The sequence below is a fragment of the Cupressus sempervirens genome, chromosome 7 (assembly GCF_028749045.1).
Source record: "Cupressus sempervirens isolate cs-2001-9-10 chromosome 7, ASM2874904v1, whole genome shotgun sequence".
Classification (NCBI taxonomy): domain Eukaryota; kingdom Viridiplantae; phylum Streptophyta; class Pinopsida; order Cupressales; family Cupressaceae; genus Cupressus; species Cupressus sempervirens.
The window spans coordinates 928,070,807-928,091,235 of NC_143124.1; the positions used below are offsets into that span (position 1 = coordinate 928,070,807).

Here is a 20,429-nt window from a genome sequence, read left to right on the forward strand (position 1 = left end):
TTTGTTACTGTTGTTGGTTGGTCACCAAAGCTTTAAATCATGGGAACAAGAAATAGTGGCCTTACATGTCAGAATTTGAAGTTATGGTGGAAAAGGTCATTTTTGGAGCCAAAAGCAATAAATAAAATAGTTTATAATGACACTTTTTATGTTTTAATGTTGTGCGTGGGAAGCTTCTTAAGTGAAGCTCATTTGGGAAACTTTGTGTGCCATTTGGAGATTATAAATATGAGCCCATTTGACGAGTAAAGCATCCGATTGATTATTTTCTTTTGTTGTCTGCAAAGAGTTTCTGAGTTTGCTGATTTATTTGCCCTTCCTGAAGTATAAGGGTTTGGAATTAAGAAGTGCTTGGTAATTTACAACAGAGGTATTGTGAATTAATTCCAAGAATTGTCTTGATTAAATTATAGTATTTCCCCACTGTTATGTTATGTACCTGGGAATTTCATTGTGGCTGGAGAATTTGTGATTTGGAACGCCATTATTGTGTGCTATTTGGCGTGGTTAAAGAGGAATGTACTATAGCTGTCATTCTTGTATTTGGCAGCGATTTCAGACTTTGTGGAAGGCTGCAATCAATTATTGGAGGGCAGCAATCAGGTTTTAGAGCACCTGCAATTATAAGTGAGGAGCATGCATTTCTAAACCTGCGAGTAAATTGGATTATTTCTTGAGAGCTGCAATCCATATTTCATCTGTTAGAAGTCAATTTCCAGGTTCATTATTGCATTCTTGTAAATTTCCAGAAGTCAATTTTTAAATTGGATAGTAGTAGCATTGCCATCAATTATAGAATTACTTCTGAATTGTTTAGTGGTGTTCATTTGTCCAAATTGATAAAGACTTAATCAATTAAAATTGTTAGTAGCTGACTGTGAATTTAGAACATTATTTATTGAGTGATAATAACTTGCTTGTCAAATGTTTGACAAAATATCAAATTGTTGATTAGCAAAAGCAAATTGATGTTTGTTGAGGACATAGCCAGATAGGGGTTTTTACATATTCTAATGAGAACACATTGACAGAAATGTTCTTGTGCTGCTTAATCCATTGATCTTATTGTTCCTTACATCTGGTTGTTAGAAATCATCTTTTCTTTTAGAGATGAGACTGGGTTAGGTTTCTTTTAATTTTTAACAAATATTTTCTAATTCTGGGTTCTAGTCATTGTTTAACACAATTAGGACAATATTAATATTTTTTTGGCCTCGATTTGTTAGGATAATTAGATTTGTTGTATTTTGACAAATTGTGCTTAAATATGCGTGGGAGATACGATGTTGTATTTGAAATTGTATACCTGATTATATTGAGATCTGCAGCTACATGTATTAGGAATTTAGGAGTGCATTTGTATCTTGTAATGTAGATGTGAAGAATGATTACTGCTTGTAGTGTAGCCTATAAGTGTTAGGACTTGTGTGGACATTATATGGATAGAGTCATGGACGATGCATTGTAATTGAAGCAATGTGAATATTTTACATATGACTCTGGGTAAAATGGACATGAACTATTAAAATGCTACAATAGTATTAACCCATTTCTACCAAGTAGACCATTATATGGATAGAGTCATGGACGATGCATTGTAATTGAAGCAATGTGAATATTTTACATATGACTCTGGGTAAAATGGACATGAACTATTAAAATGCTACAATAGTATTAACCCATTTCTACCAAGTAGACCTGGCAAAGACTTGAGAACTAACAAAAAACATGATATAAAGAGACTACTAAAGGAAATATATGTTTTTTTAATGTGCTCACTTCTCAATCAACTTTAAGGATATGAAGAGTCAATCAATTACACTCTACTATTCTCACATACGTAATTGTACATTTAAAATGCCCATAATATGGTTGGCAGGCCTCATTTGGGCCTTTGTTTGGACCTGGATTAGGTGTACTTGCCTAGTAAGCAAGACCTATAACTCTGTTGCAACTTATGAAAAGCACTAAATTAAAAATAGCAAAACATTAATGATCATCTTCCTGTATATGAATTGTGACTGCAGATTTCAATTTTCTGGACATGATATGTCACAATTCAAAGCCCAGGCAATTGATAATCAAAACAGAATTTGGCTGCAGGGGTCAATGTGTTTGAAAGATTAGGCCATGCTTTCTTACCACAGAAATGACAGCAATGGTCATCCATTTTGTATGTAAATTAGCCTCAGAGTATGCTTCAAGGGTCACAAAGTTGCAACAATTTTCCAATTTCCTGTTTGAACACTTACCACATGACTTATCAATTCCTTGGTAAAGATGGCTATAGAGAAATTTCATTGAAGTTGAAATATCTGGGTGTTGTAACTATAGCATTTCTTCTCAAAGATTGCAAATTTCTTTTAAATTGCTCTCATTTGCATCAAATGTTTGATTTACATTCTAGCATCAATCATGTTTGTGGGTGCATTTCATTTCCTTTATTTTATTGATTTCATAACATGCAATAATTCTGCAATTTTCATGTGTTGTCCACTTGATAGCCAGTTAAATACAGATCAGTATGCTCTACATAGTGACAAGTTCTACTTGTTGAGGATTTGACTATTCTATACCAGAGAATATCTTGTTGAGCCCAAAAGTTTTTGTTTCCTACATTAGTTAGATGCGTGTCCCAAATTAATACTATGGGACTTTGCATGCTCTTTTTATTTGCCCTTGAGGGAAAGTTTATCTTCAAGGCTCTAACAAACTCCAAAGGAAAATTTGAATGTTACATTAAAAAAATCAGAGAAGCATGTTATGCTTAAAAAACTAGGCTATTCACCCACAAAAAGATGTGACATTAGGGGATGAGAACGAGGAGATGAAGATGTGGAGATTATTTGACAAGAAGTTTGTTATCATGAAACACTTGATTCTTTTAATACCGCATGTTTGGATACAATCAATTCTTCTTGATGAATGCTAGGAGTTTTTATGGATGGAAGTGGTTCTAAGTATGACAAATCATGAAACACGTATTGCTTTTAATATTGCATATATGGCTACAAGCTTACAACCAATTTTTGTTGATGCATCCCAGGGTTTTTATTGGAAGAGGTTTTTACTATGACCAAAATGGTGTGTTTAATTATCAGGACTTTATGTTTGGTGTCTGCAGGAAGACAATCATAGACTGATGTACAACACTGGTCCTGATCATGTTAATATGAATGGAGAACAAAACCCCAAAGCTGCAAGTAGTATAATGAAATCTCACAGTGTATCTGGAGATCTCCATGGAATACATGCAACAGATCCGGTGGCTGCAAATATTCTCAGAAAAGAGCCAGAACAGGAAACATTTGTACGATTAAACATTACACCTGTTGGTAATGTTTTTCATTCCTTCTATTTTATGGATATTTTGCAATCCTTTGTCTACCATAACCTATAGGCATTTGTTAGATTTTCTATAATCCTTTGTCTTCCATAATGTATACACTTTTGTTTTGCTACTAGTTGGATTTGGAATTATTAAATCAACAATGTGTTGGTTTTAGTTTTGGCTCAAAGATAGATGAGCTGTTCTCTTGAAATAGACACCTCATATATTACTCCAAACACAAAAAGCTATTACGGATTCTTTCTAGCTGTCATATGATGGAACTTTCTAATTTTCTCGATGTGGAGTATCTGCAAACTATACGACTGAATCTTTTTGAGAAATGATGAACTCTATGGTATTTCCTGTCTAGATGCATAAGGGCGCAGGATGTTAACAAAATAATGTTACAATTCTTGTCTCTATTACCTACTAACTGAAGCCAATATTAAACTGAGAGATACTTTATCATAATAGTTGTCAAATCTGTCAGCAAGATCAACAACACAGCAAAGGAATTTCTAAACTATGAGTCGTCATAAAAAGTCATTTGGTAACAAGTTAAGTCCACACTTTTCAATGTCAAGCATGAATGACTTGAAGACAAAATTTACCAAATTCTTAGTGCCTGAAGAATGACAGAATCAAAATGTGCACATTTCTGATGTCCTACAAAAACATGTGACCATTTCTAGCTACAAAGATTTGAAAATGATCTCCTCTTTGACATCCTTGATGCTTTCCTTTTGTTCAAATTTATCGTGTAATTGCTGAAGGTTTCCGCTTCTGCCAACTTTTGAATGTCAACTGTGTAGCTACCATGTTATTGTTTTTTAATATTTATATTATTTGCATTACACATTATTGGGATTTTTCTAGCCATATAATTCTGTTACAATAAAGTTGCCATGCAAATTCTTACTAGCCAATCTTTTCAATTTTTTCCTTGAGATTTTTAATTTTAAAGACTTAGTTACCAAGCTTTTATTGAGTATTTCCATAGGATTTCTTTTCCATGTTTGCTTTTCCAAGAGTAGTTTTTAAATTTACTAACTTGCAGGAGTCTTGTTGTGAGGTTTCCACATTATCGTCCCATTGTAAATGGGGATCCTCTCTTTTCTTGGGTGGCCAGGTTTGGTTAGCCCTTTCGGATGAGTTGAGATTCCTTAGGATTCAATATTACAGAGAAAGTAAGAACAAGTTAAGTCACTGATTTTAATGCCCAAGTTTGAAAGAGTTTGTCGAGGCAATAAAATGACTAAGTGGTGAGATGGTAATGAAATTATTAAGGGTGTGTTTGATCAAGTTAAGGGCTGAAATTCTTGGCAAGGGTGGATTCCGCACCTTGCCCAAGACTTTTTGCTTTGGGTGCTTGAATTTCCACCCCAATACAAGCGACTATTCAACTTCTTTTTGGGCAATTAGAGGGAATTTGTTTGATTAGGCATCAAAACCATAAAAGTTGGTGTGCAATGGAATTCAAGATGAGCCAAGTTCGTGCAAGTTTAAAAGAGGAGATCCTCTCAGTTGATCAGATTCCAATAAGAGGTGAGGATTTTATCCCCTTGGCAACCAAAATTTCGCCCATGACCTAGGATTTATCCTCTTGAACATGACATCTCTACTTCATCAAATGATGACAATTTCACATTTTTAAAGTGTAACATGGTGAGAGTTGTTCGATCAAGTGATAAAGCTATGTAATTGACGGAATTGAGTGCAAAAATGAGCCAAAATTGGTTAAGTTTGAAAGGGCAGTATCTTCCCATGAAATTGGATTCTGCAGCTTGATGAGGATTCTTGCAATCCTCTAGCATAGTCAATTACCCCTACATAATTCCGCCATGATTAAGATTTGGTGGTGCCAAAGTAGAAAAAATACAAGGTTTCTAGAATGTTGATGGACTAAGAGGAAACCATGGAAAAAACCTAAGGAGAGGCACTGCCTTATATATTGTAGATAAGAATTTGTGATATAAAAGTGGAAAAAGAAGTACAAATGAGAGAGAAAGTTTAAATAAAGGGAAAAGTAGGAATGCAATTAATTAGGATTATAAGAGAATAATGGAGTCCCAAGGGATGTGATCCCCCACTTTAAGAGACACGACAAGGATATGAGCTCCTAACCAGATGCCATCTTTCATGCCATTTACATTGATGAAGACAAAGAAGAGGATGTTCATATATAATTGAGAAGATCCCAAAAAAGAGAGGAATATGAAAAATGGCAATAAACAAGAGTGCCTTTATTGAAACCAATTATGAGATTGTGATGTCCCCTATCTAGAATAGATTTGAATCATAATATATTTAAATAATAAATAAACCAATAAAATAAATATAATAAATTATTACTACATTAATATATAATAATTTGTGATTAATATTAATATAATAATTCCTAGTAGCATATTGCTATAAGAAAATATTATATTATTAATATAATAATTCACAATATATTATTAATATAAAATTTCATTATTAATATGATGATATAATATAATACACTATCAATTAATTAACAAAATATGATCAAAATTCAAATGTAAGGGATGCAACGAGAGGGACGTATCCATTCAAAAGAACACATAGAAGTAGTCTATTGATTCAAAGTAATGATGGGGGAATATTGGAAATATATTATCGTGATTTGTGTTAATGTTTTTCTCAGAAATAGATGATAAACAACAATAAACAAACATAGAAGAAAAATAGGTATAAGAGACACAACGACTTTATCCTATGAAAACACTTCAACTTGAAGGCGAAAACCTAGCCATACTAGAAAAATTCTTCTTTTATTGATAATAATAAAGGTCCAAGTACAATGCTTTCACTTGGTGTGATGTATACAAAGTAATCGTACATATATAAAGAATTGAGGGACTTTTTACATCACAACCAAAGGTCTCTTCAATTTCCAAATTACAAGACTCTTCATATTTCCAAATGCATGACTCTTCACATGACAGTCTCTTCATATAATATTATCTCAAATATTATCATCAATATTTTCTCGAACTGTAAATATGTATTATCTCATTTTTAATATTTATCAAAATCAGAGATAAAGATCTTTATCACAACGACAATCTTCAACACTTTCTCTTAGCAAGAAAGAGATCTTTAGTATTGCAAACACACATAGCTGCAAACAAAGATGTCAACGATAAATTCTCATCACATAGATTCTCATAAAAACATATTACGTCAAAACGTAGTTCTTGGACTCTGCAAGTCAGAGAAGGACTTGTCGAGTCCGAGCTAGAGTCCATCAAAATGAGGTAGATTGCCTCTAGCCTCAGACTTGACAAAGTCTTGGCAGAGTCACTATGGACTCATTGATAGTAGGACTCATAAAGTGCAAAAAATAATAAAATAAAATGGTTAATTGAATTGTTTGTGCTTTGTATAACATCTATTTGACCAAAAAGGGTCATTCCATCCTTTGCTAATGCTTGTGATAGAGAGAAGAGTTAGAGAAGAGTATTGGGGTTTTGAGAGAGAAACTAGCAAATTGGTTGGCTATCGCATATCGATTGCTGATTGTTTGTGCAACTTTGTAGCTTGCACTTAAGCATTGCGAGGAGCTAAAGGAAGCATTTGGAGGAGGCTTCTACAAACTTGCATTTCCATTGTTTGTGCAAAAATTGAATGATCTTGTCTTTGTTCACCACAACCTTTGCCTTCGCCATAGACAAATCTAGGGCAGGGATACATCACCGATTGTATTAGAGATTGTTTATCCACATGTAGAGTGGAACACAAAGATTGTTGATCTTGTCTTCATCATCTTGTCTTTAGTGATGAAGACGTGGAGTGGTTTGATCAGGTGGATTAAGAGGTAGAGGTAGTAGCGATTGCAGTCGAGGAGGCTAGAATGCACGAAGATCGAGTGCAGGACCTTAAGGCTAGGAGTGATGAATTCGAGTTTGATGATGAGGATTATTTGGGTGAGGATGAGGATGCCCTTGAGGTTCAACCTCAGACACAGGGAGGGAGGATGGCTCTAGAGTCTTCCATGTAATGGGCACCCTTGGATGTCCCAAAAAAACTAAACCAAATTGCTGAAAGGAATTATGTCAAACAGTTTGCATTCAACTTCTTATTTCTCCGTTTAATGTTTTAAACCCCTTATAACTCCGGAAATCAAACGTTTATTTGTTTGTTGTGTTTAATGCATGGAATTGGTATCATACAACATAAACAAGAAAGAAACTACAATGATATGCAAAGTGGAAATGAACTGCTGCTAATAAAATGTTATTTTCAGAATTCATAAAACCAAATACATGGCAGATCTATCAACTCACTAATTACTTCAGCAGTATTGACATAACACTCCAGCCCATGCTTTCGAACTTGCTGCTACAATACTTTGTCCTTCAATCAGTCCACTACCTTCATAATACCATTCCCTCAAAGCGGCATAAGCGTCGGACAAGTAGTGAAGAAGATATGAGCAAAATACCAAATCTGCCTGTAGCCGGAAATGCAACTAAACTGCCTGATAATGAAACCAATAACAAAGAATTCCAAAGGTTTAACCCCAAGGGAATGACGTCTAGAATGTTACAAGAAAGGATAGACGTCCTCAAATGCCAAGAATGGCGCTGCAACTCACACACCAATTTCTTCTCATATTCAACCTGCCTAATGAAGCCACAAATGCTTCCTTTTATTCTATTTCCAAGGGTCCGCTCAACTCATATGGGCAATGTGGGATAAAAGATGTGTAATATATAAAACATATATTAAAATACCCCTTATGTCTCCCTTGGGTACACATCACCATAAAATAAATATTAAAGTAACACTTTAATAATTTACAATTAAATTAGACGTTACTTTAATAAAACTTCAGGCATTAAAATGTATTAGCAATCAGACTCCGAATAATGCGAGTGATAGCTCATCGGAAAGCTCTCACCGAGGAGTATCGAATTCAATCACCAAAATCGACCTGCACTGTGTCCTGCCGACTTACTAAAAATAGTAAGTATGCCTGAAATTGAGTAAATCAACTTCGTTTTGGCCCAAACTGGAAATGACTAGGCCAAAACACTCCAGGATCCCATTAAACCCTTCGTTAGCCCTCGGGACCATGTAGAACAAGGCTAGCGCACACACACTTGGTCAACTGCTAAAATGGGGACATTACATTCCATGACTTATCTTAGGTGTATTTGTAGGACATAGGCTACTACGAGCCTTAGACTTTTGTACTCTAGTTGTTATTTTGATACATGTTTTGAACTTTTGATTCTATGGATTTCATAATCCATGAATATTGTAGACATTTGACATTGACACTATCTTTAACTTTATTTTATGTTATTTAGTTTTTTTCCTTCAGAAATTCACTTTTATTCTTATGTGATCTATGCAAAAATGTGTATGTGTTTTAAGTAGCTTCTATTTATCTCAATTATTGTGTATGTGATGTTAATTGACTAAAAGATGCATGAAAAAATCTTTTAAATCCATAAAAATCTTTGAATTTTATGGGTTTTTTAATTTTTTCGAGTAGTTGCTGAGTTCGGTCATTGAGTTCGAGTTTGAGCCTAGTTTTGACTTTTCGAGTTAGAGGTGTGTCCGAGTCTCGTAACACTGCCTCTAAATAACATAATTCATCATAGTATCATAAAGTTAATGTCATGGAGTTACACAACATGACTCCCACCATGCCTCATTGAAGAGGGTGGAATGAGGGCTTTCACCTCAAACTTCTCCTTGAGAAGAATGCATTTCCACTGCACCTCATCGTAGAGGGTGGAAGAAGGGCTTGCACCTCAAACTTCTCTCTAAGAAGAATGCATTTCCACCATGCCCCATCGCAGCAGGTTATTCCACCATACTTACTCATAGAGGGCTGAATAAGGGATTTCACGTCAAACTTCTCTCACAGTTAAGAGATCATTAATAAGGGATTGCACCTCGAACTTCTCTCACAGAGAAGAACTCGTTAACAAGGGATTGCACCTCAAACTTCTCTCATGGAGAAGAACTCATTAGCAACATGTATAGGAATGACTGAGATTCTCTCTCAACAGGGACTCCCTCTTAGCAAGGACAACTTTGATCACCACAATAAGATAGCTGACGCAACCTCCCTCTGAAGCTGAACATCTCCCTCTAAATATGTATGATCAAGGCAACATCCTCATCTCATTGCTTCTTGTTGCACTCTGTAACCAAGAGAGATATTAATAACTCACAAAATCAACTATAATAGAGATCAATGTTAGAAGATACACTATTCCCAGTGATGTAACAAGAATTCAAGATAGAATACTTATCTCTATCCATGTGACAACCATAAAGCAACCAGCCAAGACTACCACTATACTACCAACACAACGATCGTATAACTGATCATTAATTAGAATATCTGAAGCAAATATATGAACTAGTAGATACGGTGATATTTGTAGCAAACACCGTGATTACTGTTCTAGATAGGATAAAGTACCACCACCTTAAACTTGAAATCACCCCTGTAAAACTTTGGCAATGCTAGACACCACCAAGAAAGACCATCACAAAGGTAGACCAAGCGACACCACATGATGTAGAGTAAAGACTCAATAGAACTCATTAGCAACATGTATAGGAATGACTGAGATTCTCTCTCAACAGAGACTCCCTCTTAACAGGGACAACTTTGATCACCGCAATAAGATAGCCGACGCAACCTCCCTCTAAAGCTGAACATCTCCCTCTAAATATGTATGATCAAGGCAACATCCTCATCTCATTGCTTCTTGTTGCACTCTGTAGCCAGAGATATTAATAACTCACAAAATCAACTATAATCGAGATCAATGTTAAAAGCATACACTATTCCCAGTGATGTAACAAGAATTCAAGATAGAATACTTATCTCTGTCCATGTGACAATCATAAAGCAATCAGCCAAGACTACCACTATATTACCAACACACAACGATCGTACATCCGATCATTAATCAAAATATCTGAAGCAAATATATGAACTGGCAGATACGGTGATATTTCTAGCAAACACTGTGATTACTGTTCTAGATAGGATAAAGTACCACCACCTTAAACTTGAAATCACCCCCGTAAAACTTTGGCAATGCTAGACACCACCAAGAAAGACCATCACAAAGGTAGACCAAACGACACCAGATGATGCAGAGTAAAGACTCAATAGAGCACATCCCATGCTGTTCCATGTTCTATTAAATGCAAAGAGCCACACGATCACAATCTTAATTGAACCTTTTGAAAGATACAATAAATCCCAATGATACATGCTTGAAGACACTTACTACTGATTATGCATAAGCTTCATTATTGTATTTCATGCGAGTTTTTCCGTCATATTAAAACATAACATACAGTAGAAAAATAATTGACAAACCACATACTTCAGAAGTCAATACGAAGATCTGACCTGCCCATGCTGTTCCATGTTCCATTAAACGTAAAGAGCTACACGATCACAATCTTAATTGAACCTTTTGCAGGATACAATAAATCCCGATGATACACCCTTGAAGACACTTACTACTGATTATGCATAAGCTTCATTATTGTATTTCATGTGAGTTTTTCTGATTGCAGTCATATTAAAATATAACATACAGTAGAAAAATAATTTACAAATCACATACTTCAGAAGTCAGTACGAAGATCTGACCAGAATTTGCAGAATATTAATTTCTTTAATTACATACATAGGCTGGACTCAAATAGCCTTCTTTAGTTGTAACTGGACAAGAGAACACTTAGCAACTAAGTTACCGGTTCGGGTACGGTTCCAAGTTCAAAGTTCGAGAATTGGTTCGCAAGTTTGTCAAAATTTTGGAAAGAGGTTTGGGTTCATTTGTACAAAACATATAAAACTTATAAAAAATATATGTATATATACATATTTATGAAGTATGAGTTAAAATAAGAATGTAGCATAGTAGCATAAACACATTTAAATAACAAAAACACAATAAACTTGTAATCATTGTGATCTTATCATCATATAGTCATAGTGCTCATACCGTCATATAGTTCAACATCAAAGATTCAAAACATTAAAAAAAAAAATTGTAGCATCAAGTTTAAGTATCATTGTTTCACATTCATTGTTCAACTAATGGAATAAAAATCTATTACTATTCTAAGTTCTTCAGTCTTTATGTTCTTCTTCATATTCATCTTCTTCTCCTTCTTCATTTTCTTCTTCTTTGGCATTAGTTGACTCGGCAATAGAGCTAAGGCCAATGGGATCAACAGCAGCAACAATGTTGTTGGCATCAACTTCTTCAAAAAATGACAATGAGAGGCCACAAAATATGACAATGAGAGGCCATCAAAAGCATTTCGTAACAATCTTTTAGAGTTGTGAATGTGAACAACTTAATAAATTTTGCAAAAAAAACACTTATTTGCCATTCACAGGGCCCAGAAAGCATGTGGTTCAAACTAGGTTTCAATTTATGGTTCAATTTTTTTGGTCTGGTTCACTTGGATCGAATCAGCAGGCAAAAAAATGGAACACTAGTCAAACCAAGTTCGAACTAGACCCGAACTTCAAACCGGTTCGAACTTCTGCGGGTCCGAGGAGGGAGGTACCCATGCAACTTAGCTTAGCAACAATACGTTATAGAATAACAACATTACTTTCTATGTGTTACTAAATTGTTCTTTACATAAACCTCAAATATTTGTCCATAACGAGCAACAATGATATGCAAATTTGAATATTACCGGCACACTTAAACCTAAGTTATTGGGTTTCGACCCGGCCGCCTGGATTCAGGTCTGGGTTCGCTGTGGGTTTGGGTAGGGTTCAAATTTCGGGCTGTGGGTCTGCTCGGGGACGGACCTGGGTGGACCCATAGGCTGAAATTCAAACCCTTCCTAGACTTGCATCGAACCTAGGCAAACCTTTGAGGACCCATGATAGACCTGCGGTAGTAGGGTCCAAAAAGTATTAAAAACAACTTAAAACAATGTGTTTTTTTATGTAACCCTAAAAAGAGCCAATAAAAAGCATTCCACTCATCTAATCTCTCATTTTCTCTCTCATTTGGGTATGCTCATTTTGCAAGTTTGAAGAGAAGGTTGTAGAGATTGTTTGTGGATCTCAAATCCTTCCAATAATCAGTATTGAGTGCTCTACGCATGTATTTGATCCTTCCTTTTGCTTCTTTGATAGTTTGTTTTAAGTTTTTTTGTTGTTTTAAATTTTATCTAGTTTTTAAAAAAGTTTTGAAGTATGTTTTTTTAATTTGGCAAGAGCCTACAAAATAATGGTAAATTGTGAGCCTCTTATCTAGGAAGTCTTGGTTGAAATCTAAGTGCGCATAATAAATAATAATTAACCACAATATATAATAATAATTAATCTTGGCTTTGGCCTCTTACCGATAAAAAAAATCTTATTTTTTAAATTATTTTATAGATTGCAAGAATGAGTAGTTAGAGTTAAGTGGGTGGGTAGGGATCCCAAAAATTTAAAATTGATCAAAGTTCTCCTTTGTGGAAGTATACAATAAGAATTGAACAATTTGCTAGGGGTGGTGATATATGGAAATGCAGTTTTTGCAAAACCCAATATAGAAGCACCTATTACTGAGTTAAACATCATTTAATAGGCTTTGGGGGTAAAGGGATCAACATGTGTGAGGACTTATAAGGAGATAAGAAGGGGTTGTCGATTGCGCAAATATCAACAATGTTAAAATAATAAGAAAATGCTTATAGGTTAGTGCTAAGGGGGAAACAAGAAAAATCAAAGCACAAACCACCAACACCACCCTCTCAAACAATCACTAGATATCATCCCTTCTACAGATGGAGTAAAAACACCCCAAACTACCAATGCAAGAGAGGCCCATTAAATAGGGCATTTCAAAATGAATTTAGAGAAATTGAAAATGTAAAGGTTGGGCGCTGCCTCTTCGTGAATAGTTTTCCATTCAATCTAGTGAGGTCACCTTACTCGAGAGAGATTGTGGAAGCAATAAATGAAGCACCTCATGGTTACCGAGGCTCTGGATATGAAAAGATGAGAACCACCTTATTGCATAGTGAGAGAAAGAATGTAGACACCCTCCTCAAACCAATAAGAGATTCTTGGGTCCTAATAGGGGTGAGTATTATCTCTAATGGATGGAAAGATTGCAAAAACCGTCTATAAATAAAAGTGATTGTTGTCTTCCCCAAGGGGCAATGTTTTTTAAGGCAATTGATTGTGAAGGGTAGGTAAATGATGCAGATTTTATTGCCCGAATTCTCATTGAATCCATAGAGTCCGTGGGAGCTGACAATGTGGTAAAGGATGCAAATTTAATTGCCTGGATTCTCATTGAATCCATAGAGTCCATGGGAGTTGAGAATGTTTTCCAAGTAATAATGAACAATGCTAAAGTTCGTAGGGTTGTAGGTGCTTTGGTAGAAGCACAATATGGTCATATCTTTTGGACACCTTGCACCATCCACTCCTCGAACCTGGTGATGAAAGCAATTGGCACCCAAATTGAATGGGTGAAAAAGTGTATGGGGAGGGTGAGGAGATACAAATGTTTGTAACAAACCATCATATGTAGCTAGCAATTTTCAGAACTTTCTCCCACATGGAATTCTTGAAGGTAAATTTTAAAATTTATTTAGTTTCATTTATCATTTTGTGTCATACTTTACATAACTGAATAATTTTTTTTGTGTTGTTTACATTAACACATTTTAAATCTGTTATTAACTTACAATTAACATGGTAATAGGTTACTAAAACTCAGTTTGCCTTGTATATAATCGCCCTTAGACGACTTGTGAGGGTGGAAGATGCATTGTTCCAAATGGTTATTACTTATTAGCAGCTAATCGAGTGTATGGAAGCAATCCAATACAACAAGGGCTTAAAAGGTAAAGCCTTAAAGGAAATGATCCTGGATGATGATTGGTGTCGTCAAGTGTATTATATATTAGAATTCATCGAGTCCATCATGTCTATGCATTGGTTTGTTGACACTAATTTGCCTTGTTTTGGGGACATCTATGATGTCATGGACTCCATGCTAGAGAGAGTGAAAACCAACTGCATTAGTTATATCTAGTCTTGTATGTGTTAAGTATTGCAATCCTCCTATTATTGATCTGCACTTTGTTTGCATTGCACTAGATGATTCATCGTTGCTTAACAATTTGCATCTTGTAACCATAGGTGTTCTAACAGGCTTACAATTTTCTAATGCAAACCTTGTCAACAAATCCTTGAGATATTTAGTTTGTGATATGAAAATACCATCCTTGGTCTGAGTTATTTGAAATCCCAAGAAATATTTCATCTAACCAATCATATGCATCTCACATTCATTTTTCATCTCTTTTGAAAATTTCTCACTAGCTCCATCATTTCCTCCAAAGATAATATCATCAACAAATACTTCAATAATGATTAATCGATTTGAATTTGCTCTTAAGTATATGTTACTATTTGCATTAGCTTTCTTAAATACTAAATTTTGCAAATGTTTATCCAATCTCGCATACCAAGCTCTAGACGCTTGCTTCAATTCATACAAAGCCTTTCTCAGTCTGCAAACCATATCTTTATCTTCTACCAGTGGAAAGCCATTAGGTTCACTGTAAACCTGTTTCTCAAGTTCTCTATTTAGAAAAGTTGATCCAACATCCTTGAAATTCTTGTTAGATGCATATGCCAAAAACATTCTCACTGCTTCAAGCCTAGCAATAGGGGCAAAAGTTTCTTCAAAATCAATTCCTTCTTGTTGTGAATTACTAAATTTGCTTTGTTTCTTACCATTTTCTCTTGTTCATTCATCTTGTTTCTGAATACTCATTTAGTGCCAATGATGTTTTTGCCTTTAGGTCTAGGGACCTATTCCCATGTTTTGTTCTTTTCAATCTGCTCAAGTTCCTCTTTCATAGCCTTTATCCAAAATTCATCTTTACATGCTTCATCTGTATTATTAGCTTCAACTTGTGATATCAAACAAAGCTCATCTCTTACTTGATTCCTTGTCAAAACTCTTTTATGTGTACTTCCAATAATTTGTTGTGTAGGGTGATTTGTTGCTACATATCTTGGTGTTCTCTTCTTAGGTGTTCCTTGTTCTACTCTGACTTCTGATCCTGGTTCTTCTCTCTGTTCTTCATTCTGCAAATCATTATCAGTTTCATAGAAAAGCTCCTATTCATTTTGGTTGTTAGATCTTTGATTAGTATTTGCATAATCATTTGAATTATAATCAAGCATTCTTTCTTGAATTTTAAAATTTTCATCAAACTTTACATTAGTGCTTTCAACAATTGTTCCAAGTCTCTGATTAAAACATTTGTATGCCTTGCTTTTCAATAAATATCCAAGAAATGAGCCTTCATCACTTCTAGGATCAAATTTTCCTATATCAGCCTCTCTTTTGATGTAACATTTACTTCCAAAGATTCTATAGTATTTTATGGTAGGTGTATGCCCAAACCAAAGTTCATAGGGAGTCATGCCAGTACCTTGTTTGATCTATACTTTGCTCATAGTATATATTGCGGTGTTTACTACTTCTCTCCAATATACATGTGATACATTTACCTTCAAGCATCATAGCTCTATTTGCTTCACTTACTGATTTGTTCTTCTTTTCTTCTGTTCCATTCTGTTGTGGTCTATTTGGAGTTGAAAGTTGTCATTTAATCCCATTGTCTTAAATATTGAACTGATTTGATGTAAATTCTTCTCTATCTGATCTCAAGCATGTAATCTCCAAACCTCATTCATTCTCTACACTACTCTTGGATAATTTGAATTTCTTCAAAGCTTCAGATTTCTCCTTTAGAAATGCTACCCACATCATTCTTGTAAAGTCATCAATGAAAAGAATAAAGTAGCTTTCACCATCAAATGCTTTTGTTCTTGTAGGACTACATGAAGCTATGTGCACAATCTCCAATTTCCGTGATGTAGTGAATATCTTGCTTGGAAACAAGTTCTTCTATTTAGCCATCACATATTCCTTGCAAATCATGTTAGAGGATTTCACAATCTTAGGTAGATGTCTTACTGCATTTGTTGTAATGATCTTCACAATGTTATCAAAGTTTATGTGACAAAATCTCTTATGTCATAGTGAACTATCATCCACTTTAGCAACCAAACATGTTATTTCAATAGGATTCAATTGAAAAACATTACCTTTAGTCCTTATACATGTTCTAATCGGTTTACCATCTTTATCTTTGATTATGAATGTCTTCTCAATGAATTTTAGTTGATATCCCTTATCAACAAGTTGTCCAACACTTAACAAGTTGTGTTTCAACCCATCAACAAAATAGACATCTTCAGTGTTAATTTTCACATCAAGTTTAATAGATCGTTTTCTCTTAATAGGACATGGTGCATTGTTTCCAACTCTAACTACTCCATCATTAGTGTTAAATTCAACAAATTCATGTCACTAGTTATATGATAAGAGCATCCACTATATATAGTCCAATCTAACTTTTTCTTTTCTACATGTGTTTCTAATGCTTTTTCTTTGTTTTTGTGACTTTCTTCTTTAATAACAACAAATCCAATTTCATCATCTTCATTATCACTTTCTAGGAAATTTATAGCTTTGAAATTAAATTCATTATTTTCATCAACAAAGAAGCAATCTTTTGTAATCTTAGACTTATAAGGCTTTCTAGGTTTTACCTTCCTTTCTCTCTTAAGACGTTGATATGAAAAATGACTAAACACTTTGCAAGTCCAACAAGTAAAAACTTTCTTACCTTTAGGTTGTCTTTTCACGAGTAATGCCAACACTTCATCTATCTTCCTTTGTTCTTCATTCTTAGTAGCCCAATCTCTAGCATAGTCTCCACTTGTGCTTGCACTTTTGGTTAATGCTCTTTTGTTTGCTTGTATACTAGTGCTGAAGGCAATCTCTGTCCTTGTTTGATTCTGATTTTGCTTCAATCTCTGCTTCAATGCTTGTAGCTTTCCAAACAATGTCTCCTTGTCAAAGTTAGGTGTAACAACAATAATTTCATCCACAACTATTACATTGTTCTCATAAGTAGGTGGCAATGACTTCAAGATCTTCCATACCTTTTCATCTTTCGTAATGGTTTCTGCACAACTTTTTATCCCTGCAATGATCTCTGCTATCCTGTGAAAATATGACCTTATAGTTTTATCTTCCTACATCTTAGCACTACCAAACATACCTTTCCAATTCTGTAATTTAGATTTATTCACATACTGATCACCTTCAAAATGAGCTCCTAATCTAATCCAAATCTCATGAGCAAGTTGCAAATTCTTTACCTCAGAAAATTCTGATTCAGGTACTGCAGTAATCAGTGCTTCTATTGCATATATGTTAAACATGAACAATTCCTTCTATTCAACAAAACTTGATTCAATATCTCTCTCTTTCACCAGAGTATTCTTATCCCTTGTAACCAACCAATAGTCAATCGCCATGCAAAGAAATGTGTCGTCATCTTCTCCTTCCAGTTGTCATAGTTCTCTCCATCAAATTTCAAACTTTCTTTCCTGAATACCATGGATCTCCTTAAGCTGTTTAACTTTTTGATCAAGGACGTGATGCTCTGATACCAATTGATAGAAAGAAAATCCCACTAACACAAATGAGGGGGGGGGGGGAGGAGGAGAGGTGAATCAGTTGTGTGCTTAAACAACTTAAATTAACTTTATCAAATCCAAAATTTATAACTAATATATGCAACAACCACAAGACAAGAATCATGCACAATAACACAAGATTTGTTAACTAGGGAAATCCTTGATCAGAGGGAAAACCCTAATGGGAATGGTGCCCACAAGATAATGGACTAATATAAAAGGTCCTTATCGAAGGGTAAGACTCTGTTAGGAGCCAATACATACAATCAGTACATGTAGTTCCTGTTAGGAGACTTTGAGTCCCTACTAGAATATTCCAACCCTGTTAGGAGCTATCAACTGAACCCCCTATTCAAATTGTTTCAGAACTGTCTTTACAAAACAATTATACCTGATAACATATCCAAGGGTGAACTGACTGATACAACAACTACTTTGCCAATACAATCCCTTTGAAGTTCTCAATATGTCAGCAACATCATCCTCTTCTCTGCTGTCATCGAATTCGCATCCACAATTCGGATAACCATGATAATCACACTATCACAACATCACACTTACAACCAAGGAAACATCTTTCCTTTATGCCAAGTCCTTACAAATAATTGAGTCACCCTTGAGGCTTCCCCAATGTACAATGAATAATACAGAACCTCTGTAATGTGTCCTCACCCAAAGAGAATTTAATAAATATATCATACTATTAAACTATAAATTAAATATCAAGTAGTAATAATTATACGAATGATTAATAGTAACAAATAATAAATGATTAAATATAATATAATATCACTTATCCAATAATTAATACCAATACAATAAAAAGTGCTACACACACCAAAGTATGAAAAAATCAAATAAGGAGCTAGAAAGCGTACACACGTCAAGATAAGTTTCATGTCTAAGGATGATTAAATTAATAATAAGGAGAAACTAATCTTAATTATGGACTTAAACTAGGCTGGTTAATATATGAGACATTTCTTCTTTAAAATAACTCTTCATTCTATGAAGATAGTATAAAAGAAACATCCACATTGATCAATATAGGAGAAGGAAGAAGAGATCAAGAGGAGAGATGACTTTCTCCATCCAACCACAGCAGAAGATAACAAACTCCAATTTATGAAAATTAACAACTACATAGATAGATATCAGATGTAATAGCATTGAGAAGACATACCAAAAATTATTATAGGTTGTGCAATGCAAAGTATAGTAAGTCCGACCATAAGTCGATGTCACCAAGAGGGATTCAACAAATACAATATTTTTTATCCGCCAAACATATTATATATAATAGTTTCTGAATTCATTATTGACTCTAGAGATATTATAATATGGAGAAGACTTAATTGTTTGAAGCAAAAACAACTCAGGTAAAGGAACCCTTGTTTTGGAGAAAAAAACAACTCACATTTGATTTGATGCTCAAAGGCAGATTCAAAGCTGAACAGTGACAAGTAGTTTTGTTATAAAGAAAATTTCTATTTTAAATGCCTCCTATGTCATCCAGAAGATATGAAGGCATTAACGTAATTTAATAAAGTCATTCATTCTGAATGCAACATGAAAAAGAAACATAAGCTAGATGATGGAATAAAGAAACCTATAAATATTCGACGAAGGATATAAAAAAGATTTCGGTAAAGATAAGAATCTACAATTTTTATATTAGCAAATCTTCGCACCTGATAACGTTAATGGAGCTCTTTGGCCAAAGCATATGAGAGTAGGAAAGAAAGATCTCAGGCATCGAAGGAAAGGACAGAAATGACGGGGAAGAAAAAAAAAAAATAGAAAAAGAAGACGACCAAGTCAACATCGATAAATAGACAAGGAACAAAAACATTAGAAGACTGCACAATCAATATATTGGCGCATCTTTGTGATGTAGCACAATCAGCATTTTATATATATTAGGATATATCTCTTTGTAACGAAGAACATCACAACTCATCGGGTTTATTGTTTGAATTCAAATAGGGATGTCCTCGGCGGTAATTATGGAGAGATTGATAAGGGTTTCTCTCCAACAAATGGAGATCAAAGACAATTAGGATAACAAAAACCATTAGTAAGTCATTCAATCCAATATAAAATGCTAGTTTATACGATGCTTCTGAAACAACCACCGCCCTTTATAGATTCTAAACACAATTCTAAATGCCCAAAAAGATTGGAGATTACCAACATCCAGAAAAGGTGTTTCATGGGACAAACGGTAAAGGAGTAATCAATAACGATTATTGGAGGTTCATTGTAATAAGACAATAGTGACGTCTCTTTTACCATATCACAATTTAGTGAGCACAATGCTAGAGAATATGGAATTCAAAATCTCTAAAGTCTGCATCATTGTAATAAGACAATAGTGACGTCTCTCTTACAATATCACAATTTAGTGAGCACGGTGCTAGAGAATAGGGAACCCAAAATCTTCCCATCGACTCTATAGCCAGTGAACAAATGACATTAAGGGAA

General features: G+C 34.6%; 1 protein-coding gene across 4 annotated transcripts in view; it reads left to right on the forward strand.

The window, feature by feature from the left end:
* LOC149550602 (AMP deaminase-like) overlaps nt 1–20,429 on the forward strand; it is a 216,352-nt gene that overhangs the window by 69,022 nt on the left and 126,901 nt on the right. For all 4 annotated transcript variants that reach the window (XM_089793594.1, XM_089793595.1, XM_089793592.1 and 1 more), the window contains exon 3: nt 3,125–3,335. In XM_089793594.1, the coding sequence (XP_089649720.1) occupies nt 3,125–3,335 (211 nt within the window). The remainder of the gene's footprint in view (nt 1–3,124; nt 3,336–20,429) is intronic.